Source organism: Fundulus heteroclitus, chromosome 18 (genome assembly GCF_011125445.2).
Source record: "Fundulus heteroclitus isolate FHET01 chromosome 18, MU-UCD_Fhet_4.1, whole genome shotgun sequence".
Lineage (NCBI taxonomy): Eukaryota > Metazoa > Chordata > Actinopteri > Cyprinodontiformes > Fundulidae > Fundulus > Fundulus heteroclitus.
The window spans coordinates 2,875,498-2,884,436 of NC_046378.1; the positions used below are offsets into that span (position 1 = coordinate 2,875,498).

At 42.3% G+C, this 8,939-nt stretch overlaps 1 protein-coding gene across 1 annotated transcript; it reads right to left on the reverse strand.

Moving 5' to 3' along the window:
- Positions 1–632: 632 nt before the first annotated feature.
- Positions 633–8,236, reverse strand: xaf1 (XIAP associated factor 1). The gene is made up of 6 exons (XM_012863204.3): positions 7,834–8,236; positions 4,899–5,034; positions 4,729–4,785; positions 3,317–3,658; positions 1,504–1,749; positions 633–1,414 (listed from the first exon to the last, which is right to left on the reverse strand). The coding sequence occupies exons 1-6, from the start codon at positions 7,869–7,871 to the stop codon at positions 1,370–1,372; spliced, it is 864 nt and encodes a 287-aa protein (XP_012718658.2). The 5' UTR covers positions 7,872–8,236; the 3' UTR covers positions 633–1,369.
- Between the last annotated feature and the right edge of the window lie 703 nt (positions 8,237–8,939).

Sequence of the window (8,939 nt, forward strand, 5' to 3'; positions counted from 1 at the left end):
ATACTTTGGTACCGGTTTCACAAAAAATACTAAATATTTTTAGCACATCAACATCAAATCATCTTCAAGAGGTGTCTGGCGACCTCCTGGGGGGGTCCCGACCCCCACTTTGGGAACCTGTGGCATAGAGCACAAGTAAATAATGCTCCAGCATTGCTTTCTTCTTATACATTTCATATACTACAAACTTTGATTTCCAACTGTGCCAGGAAGCCAAGGATCTTTTTTAGGCACGTGACACGATTCTGCAACACGAGTGTACACTCTAAGATAATAATTTTAGGCAATATTACAAAATTGACACAAGTATTAACCTAATGTTTTAGCAATGACCAAATTATGTCACTTACTCCCCTGAGTAAGTGACACTATGCAGATGCTCAGTCTACAGCGATGAAGAAAGAAACGTACCTCAAGATAAGAGTGGCTGACGAGGCTATATCTGATGCAATTTCACCTACTTTGTAAATAAATCAGCATTTTGAATCGCCTTGTTACTGAAAATTGCCTTATAAATAGACTTGCCTTTAACCATTTGCCTACTTGGAAGATGTCAGGGACCGTATAAATAGATAATTATGTATGACAAAAATCAAACATGATGCTGAGGGTATGACAAAAAAATGACCCAATTTGATGCAGCAGAACACTTGTAATGTTACACTCATCCTCCCAATACAAACATATCATACAAATCACGGGCTCAACAGAAGCAACACTCATCGTAGAGACAGGAGTTGATGCTCCACAATTGTGCTTCATTTCCTCATGTTTTAGTCCCACATAAGACAACATTTTAGCCACCCCGACACATGTGGCAAGATGGAAACAATGCCCTTACATGTACAGATTGAACTTGTAGCAGTAAATAATCCATCCTGCTAGTGTTAGTCTCGAGACAAAGCATGAAGAAAATGGTGTAATTGTTTTATGCAGCCCAGATCTTAGCGGCGCCCTGCTAACAGCTCTGCTTTGCAGCTTCCGTCTTCCATGTGTCCTCGCTCAGTTCAGCTGTCTGCTTTGTTGGCAGAAGGTCATTCAGCTCAATAATAAGGTGTCTGTAATCTTCCATGCACCATCAACATGTATCTAATCTATAATGACATAGAAGGCTGTGTTTTGTAGCATAGGAAACTGAAAGAAACGAACAAAAACATTTTCTCTAGCAAATGTACAAAGGCCCCAGATTGAATGTTTTACTTTGGCAAGCAACACGATTCCGCTAAAAACAAAACAAAACAAAACGAAATGTAAACACACATCCTAAGATATAAGCTGAATTAGGTGACATTAAAACAGCCAGGATGGTCTTTATGTTGATCGTCACTCCTTCAGGCACCAGATCCATTCAAAGGACTTCCCCCCGACTTTAACCATCTGTGCCTTTCAAGACCATATGGATTCGACACTTTGCCTACGAGACAAAAGGAAGAAAAACCTAGTTATTAAATATTCAACATGCCCCCCCCCCAAAAAAAAAAATAGCATATGTGGCATTTCTACCTCATGCCATTTCAGTGTTGGGAAGGGGAGAGCCAGATGACAGTGTGGGCAGGTGCTGATCTGGTCTGGGTCTCCTCCACTGCCCCAGGGAGCCAGTCTCCCCGTGTAGGACAGGGAAGTAGCCTTATAAGCACTGCTCAACTGATCTTGGTTCTGCTGCTCGTAGAAGTCATCTTCATCCTCCAACTTGTCTTCCATCGGGTCGACTTCTCTATAGACCAACTGGGATGTGCCATAACACTCCAGCTGCTCGTGACAAAGGAAGACAGACACTGAGATGTGTCAAAGTGAATTTGTTGCTGTGATGATGCTCCTCAGTCACAGCAGTTGACAGTTACATATTCAGACCCGTTCAATAACTTTGAATATTATTGAAAAGGTCATTTATTTAAAGAGAGCTCAATTAACTAAGTGAAACACCTTATATGGTACATTTTACACAGGCAGATGTTTTCAAGCATTTATTTCTGTTAATTATGAAGATTTTCAGCTTATGGCCGAGGAAAACATGACATTTAACCTAAATATGGTGCTTTATAAAATGATTCATACCCACTGAACATTTTCATTTTTAGTCTCAGTACAGCCACAAACCTCTGTGTCCTTTTAATTGATTTATCATCCAATAAACAAAGACATAGTTGTGAAAAGGAAGGAGCATGACAGGTTATTTCCAGTAATTTAAAACCAAATTAAACTGCAGCGTGCATTTGTATTTAGCTCCCTGGAGTCAATACTTTATAAAGTCACCTAGAGTATATCTCTGCAGACTGAAAATGTTGCCTGTTCCTCATTGTCAGTCAGACTGGATGGAGATAGTCTGTGAACTTAGACTTTTTTAGCCTAGTAGTCCCAGATCTTTGTTAACAAATTAAAGTCTGAGCATGCACATAAAGTCAGCATCTTTCACTTAGATACCCCAAGATAAAATTTAATTCAACCAATCGCCTTGAGAAGTGTTTATACATTAGTCTCATTACAAATCCAGTTGTTCTGTCAAGGCCTCAGAGGTTCGTAAGGAAGCAAACATCCCCATGTGGGCGAAGGAACACAACTGACGGGTAACCGGAAGAAGGTTTAAAGCATCTCAAGTTGTATAGCTGCACTTTAAACCCACCAAAACATGGCCGCCCAACTGACAGAAGAAGAGCATTAATTAGAGAACCAGCCAAGAAGTCCACGGTAACTCTGGAGGAGCTGCTAGGTAAGACAAACTGTAGCCAGGACAACTGTTAGTTGTGTACTCAACAACCGTGCCCCTCATGGTGTGGCAGGAAGAAAGCCATTGTTGAAAGAAAGTCATAAGAAGTCCTGTTTGCACTTTGCCATACGGCGTGCAGAGGACCCAGCACACGCATGAATAAAAGGGCTCTGTAGTGAGCACTGTTTCACTCGAACTCGGAGTTCTTGAATTATAAAGCGGGAAATAAATATGATAATATATTTAGACTGATCCTGTGTTCCACTTCCTCAGCAGCCAGCAGCTCAAACTGATACGGCTCTGGCCCACTGGGCTCCACGGACTCCCTCCAACCCCGGTGATGAGGGGGGTGAAAAATGCTCCACCTCAGAGGACCAAACCATGGAGTAACTACCAGGGTAACTTGGTCCTCTTCATGATTCATTGACAAATTTAAGCTAGCTGCTGCTTTCCTGAACACAGCGACCCCCTGCCATTTATCGCTTAACTCTGCCTGCTTTGGTGGAGTTTTTTAAATGTGTCTGTAGACGGGAATATGTTTCTACATGGGGGTGAGTTACACTTGAAATTCCCAATCACCCAAGCAAATGTCAGGGACAATGGTAACCATACCTTATGCTGGTCCATCCTTTCTGCCAGAACGGAAGTCCTACAGGTTTTGCAGCTCACTATGTTCTCTGCTATATTCTGGACATGAAGCGAGCTCTGGGCAGATTGTGGCACGTCATCACTTGTGCCTGGTGCGCTGCTGGCAGGTCGAGGTGAGTCCTCCTCGTCGGCGGCCGAGCAGGTCAAACTGTGCTGTGGCTGGTCGCTCAGTTTGACGTAGCTGCCGCAGTCCCTGCACAGCTCCGTGCGACTCCCACAGACCACACAGTGCTCCCGTAGCTGCTTCCACGCCACCTCCAGCTCACAGTACTGACACTTCTCCAGACGGTCCGGACACTCCTCGGCCTGGAAGCAGAGCAGAGTTGAAAAGATCAAGTTGCTCTGTTGCACACAGCGGATACCCATTTACTGCATGATTTTACATGAAATTACCTTAGTATTGTTGAATATTGTGATGATGGCATTGATCATGTGTAACCCATATTTTCATCATTACTGTCTGTTCAATCATTACAACCCACCCCCCCAACAGTCTGTGTGAATCTTCTGACACACCGTTTGCTAAGACCTGGATCAGGTGAGATCTTAATGGACAGTAATAGTCCAAGTTCACGAAGCTGACCCTTGAAAGACTATATCCAAGCGGTCCTTTGCGTCTGTCAGATTGCAAACACTGTTACTGCAATGGCAACTGTGGTCCAACTTAGCAATTCGTGCAGCTCTAACAGATCTCCATCACTTTCAACCCATGATAGGCTCCACCCACGCTGGGCTCTTGCTCTTCACTGTTTGCAACAAGATAGTTTGAACTAGAGCAAGACAAACAACTGTAATTAATTTTTAAAAACAATTATTGTTTGATTTTCTCTGCTCCACATATGGTCAAACACACCCATTCAGCTCGATTACGCATTATTTTTGATAGTAGCTAAAATATTATACCTCAATTATAACTTTTTGTAACAATCAACAAACTTCTAGCCCGTGTCTTTGGCAGAACTGGTAGAGTTCACTTAAAATTATTAAATTCCACTCATGGACTCGGTTTTTAAGTAGAAATGCACCGATCCGATACCTGGATCAGATATTGACCAATTAGTAGGATCGGATATCAGATGATTGATGTCAATCATCTGATATGTCAATCATCATTGCTCCTCAAAGATTTTTATGGATTCTGCTTTCATACCAATCCCACTTTTTTTAATCACATATCTGGCCCTAAATCGGTTGGGGTTGAAACTTATCATTGTTCCAGTCCAGAAACGCAGGACTGGATGTATGTGAGCAAACAAAGCAGAGAAAACAAAGCCTGAGAAACTTTTGGTCCAGACTCTGTGGAGTGAAAATATCAACCTTGATGTGGGCCCCATGCGGTATCCCACCGAAGCTTCTCTGAGTTCAAAAGTACTCACCTCATGATCCGCGAGGTGACAGCGTTCCATCTTCTTGTTGCACTTGGAGCATTTCACCTTCAGACAGACGAGAATGGTTAAATCAGAAAGAAACCAATAAGGTTCAGTCTGCAGGGAAAAATCCACAGCGTGTTGCGTGACCCGCAGGGAGCAACAGCGTGGATGACCACCTGGGCGTGCTGCTCCTCTCTGTGCTGCCTCAGCTGATCCCTGGGAACAGCTTCATCACAGTCAGGACAGAGGCATAGAAATCGCTGGCAGTGGCTCTCATGCAGGGCGAAGTTGGCCTCGGCCACCTCCTTGTGGCTAAAAGAGAAGAAGAAGAAGAAGAAGAAGAAGAAGAAGAAGAACAGGTTCAGGAGTGGCTTTTGGGTGACTTGGCTAACTCAGTTCTGGATTAGAATATAACAAAAGCTTTCATTCTGACTAACATGCTGGACCAGAACACATACAATAAATTGTTTTATTAAAAACATTCTGACCGTACCTTTTACCCACAAACCCATGCTCCACATGACAGAGCGGCTGGTGCATGCCTCATGGTTAAAACAAATTAACACCCTGTGAAATTCTTCTGCTTTACGGTACAGCAAACAGTTTTGAGAGAATCACAAGTTTGCACAAATAAATATCCTAGTTTGGTTGTTATCTATCATCTGCAACAACTAAAACATTTCATTTATCAGAATACCTTTTTACTATTACTTTTTACTATTCACTCTTAGTAAAAAAAATACATCCCGATGAGCTCCAGAACACTCTGGGAAACCTTCTAACTTTTAAGAAGTTATGCGGCAACATTTCAGAAAAAGTTCATGTCGCCAGTCAAACACAGTGGTGGTAGAACGATGGTCCGGGGCTGCTTTGCTTATTTTAAAGACACTAAATTTGATTTGAAAAATAATCAGAAGCTTTCTGCAAACTGTGACTGGGTTTCTCCTGCTCTGAAGCTGACTTTTGCTACATTTCTCCACCCTAATACTAAGCCGTCCTTTATTTGGTTAGCATTTCCTCAGCATGGTCTGGTAACGTCTACCTGTACTTAAAGGCGAATACAGACAAAGTACAAATCAACGTCCCGCATTCATTTTCCAAATCCATAGATTGAATCCTGTTTTAAAACCGATTTATTATTAAAAGGAAACTAAACTGGCTTGCAAATGTCTGGATCTGTAGTACATATGTTTATCATAACAACAATGGTGTTATAAAAAAAAGGCTTGGTGTTTGCGTATGTGTAGTGCCCCTGTGTGACCCTTGTTTGGAGACCTCAGTCCTTGATGTGGCCATGCCGGGTTTAGGTCTTTGCCCGTGGACCTTTGCCACATGTCCTCCTCTTCTCTCTCAACCCCATTTCCTGTCAGCCTTCTTTCAAATGAAGGCCAAAAGAGCCACAAAAAACAAAAGGTTCTGGTGCTATTCTAATGTAACACCAAACACAAACCCACACTGCCATTATTTATCAAGCAAAAATGAAACCAAGACAGAAAAGCACTGCAGACCCAGCTATGGAATCAACAGCGATTAGAAGCACCTTTAACTTCGAAATACTGGTTTCTGTTAGGCTTTATCAGTCCAGTACTGGTGCAGGAACCAGTTTGGACCAAGCTTCAGCTGTGAATTAGGCTTAGATTGGCCAGTAGAACAGATCAGGCTCTTCCTGGGCCAAAGGATTTCCATTTTTTTTTTTAGATTTGATCTGTCAGTTCAGGTTTCGACTGATTCAGATTGTTTCTCGCCCTCAGGACTGTAACACATAACAGAGGGAAAACATGTGCTGCAGGTTCTTTGACAGAGCTAGTGAATCAAACATAACGAATAGAGAAAAACAAAGAAAATTAAGAACATTTCCATCATGTCCCTAACCTTCATCTAACTGCATTCTACTCAAACAAGTGCATCAAAGTACCCACTGTTGGCTGATGAGAGTCTAGACCAAAAAGAGTCAGATTCCATAGTTCAATCTGTTTCATGAATAGTTTTTTATTGCCTCACTTTTTCTTTATTCAACCCACAGATCACTGATCAGAGGGGGAAACTGGCTAATCCAGTCTCCAGCTGGTTAATTGATCATTTCCTGTCTACCTTGGAGTTGGTGGTTGTTTACTGACTGGAAGGTCCCCAGTTCCTGTGCCAAGCCCAAGCCGTCCCACTTCCACCACAGTGCTTGACATCTGGTATGATCTGGAAGGGTCGTTGTTTCCCGTGGTCAGGATGCTGCTTTGTAAAAGTCATGTTGTTATATTCTTTGAAGAGAAGAGGCCTTCTCCTGGTGGGCCTCCCAGACAAGCTGTTTTAATACTGCCCACCTGCAAATAATCTGACAGCTGCAGAATGATGGAACGGCCTTGCAGCCCTGATAGAGGCGGATGGACAGTGGCTTCTCATGATGTCTTTCCTCCTTCACTTTGTGCTAACACACAGATTTCTCTATGGGTGCTCCCATCTGCTGATGATCAGTCCATTAAGAGCATTTGATCAGCCACACATGGCTGCTTTGAACTCCTGTGGTATAGACAGAAAAATTATGACAGCGCTTTTGTGCGCTTGAGGTTAGCTCTCCCATTTCTAGAACCCGGTCAAGATCTACAGTTTTTGAAGCAGGAAGTTTTTGATCCAAGGGTTGAAACTTCACTGGTTTATTGTTTTAAAGCCTGAAAGAGCTGAGTCAGGAGAGGCAACACCCATCCTCTGACAGTGTTCGGACAACTGGACTGCCTCGGATCAGAGGGAAAAGAAAGGATCAAAAACCTTAAAGTAAAACTCTGTGTTCTGTTGAAGCAGCTGGTTCACAGAACTACAGAGACCATAGCCACCACCACCTCCTCCAAAGATGTCAAGCTAAGTTTAGGCAACTAAACTAAAGCGAAACCTCTGTCTCTGCACCTGTCTTTGCTCATTTTAGGCAAACTCCTTAAACAGCATTGACCCAGCTGACCAAGCTTCATGATGGGCTGAGATCAGATCAGACTGTGAACAGCCGGGTCTAAAAGCAAAGCTTCATTCCAACCCATCCTTCAGACATCCATATTATCACTCAGCCTGTTTATGTTGGTAAACATAAACAGGTAAAGTAGATCATGCGGTTGTGGTGTCAGTTCTCACCATGCTCCGCAGGTTCGAGTTGGTTCCGTGTTTTCCATCGACAGCCGCTGTCTGTTGGCGTGAGCGTGGGAGATTATCCTGAAACTTCAACGCAAACTTCTGTCTTCGGTCGCATTTCTCCGAAACAGAAAGTGAAAACCTCTGCTCCACCACAGGATGCAGTTTCTGCCATCGACCACCAGGGGGCGCAGAAGACACGGGAGTGGTTTTCGGGCCGCGGAGCGTCCTGCTGTGTGAAACCACACTTTGCGGTTCAAACGTCAAAACTTCAAATAAAAGCTGCAGCTTCCAGCTCCATAAGGAAGAAACAGAAGCACAGAGGGACTGGGTGACTCTGGGAAGCCTCCACGCTGCTCCTGTCTTTTATAACTAAACTGCAGAAAAAGAAAGGCACACACGTATAACATCTTTTTTAAGTTTGAACAACATATCAACAAGTTTTCCTATTACAATACTTAAAATACATGATAATAAATAGGCTACTACTAAAAATTGTCGCTAAAAAAATTATAGGGATAACTTTGTAACTGTACAAACCTGAAAAACAATTAGAATGTTACACTTTCTACATTAAACCTTGATATGATTCAAGCTTTTTTTTTATCAATTAGGTGCCTGTTTATTCAATAAAGAAATGTTTTAATGTTTTTTTACATGTTCATTATTTGTTTATTGAAATTATTTTTCTTTCTTCTAGAACTGGAAAAACTGTTGCAATACAATTATGAAAAACCTAAATTGAAGAAAGGGAACAAATTAATAAAACCACATTGCTTGCTGGACAATGACAGAAGGTAAGTACGGCGGTGAATGAAGGCTGCCGGTCAGAGACTGTCTCGTAGTTGCCGTTGCAAGCATTAAACTGAGCCTTAGAGGCCTTGTGCTCTTGGTTTCCATTGACCTGGGTTCTGCTTTGAGTATCTCCATTTTCCTGTCATCCATTTTCAGAAACACTTTTTGTATAATTACATTTTGATGAACTGCGACTTGTTTGTTTGGATGAGTAGGCTGTTTTTAGGCCTTTACTAGCAAACACATTGTCATGATCTTGAGTTGATAGGTTAGGGTTTTAATTTTGTGTTTATATTTATCGACATTTTCTTTGT

Coding starts and splice junctions, on each gene's coding strand:
- xaf1 (XM_012863204.3), bottom strand. CDS start 7,871: ATGGAAAACACGGAACCAACTCGAACCTGCGGAGCATG. Junction 5,035..7,833: donor ACTCGAACCTGCGGAGCATG/GTGAGAACTGAC, acceptor CTTCTCTTTTAG/CCACAAGGAGGTGGCCGAGG. Junction 4,786..4,898: donor GAGAGGAGCAGCACGCCCAG/GTGGTCATCCAC, acceptor GTCTGTCTGAAG/GTGAAATGCTCCAAGTGCAA.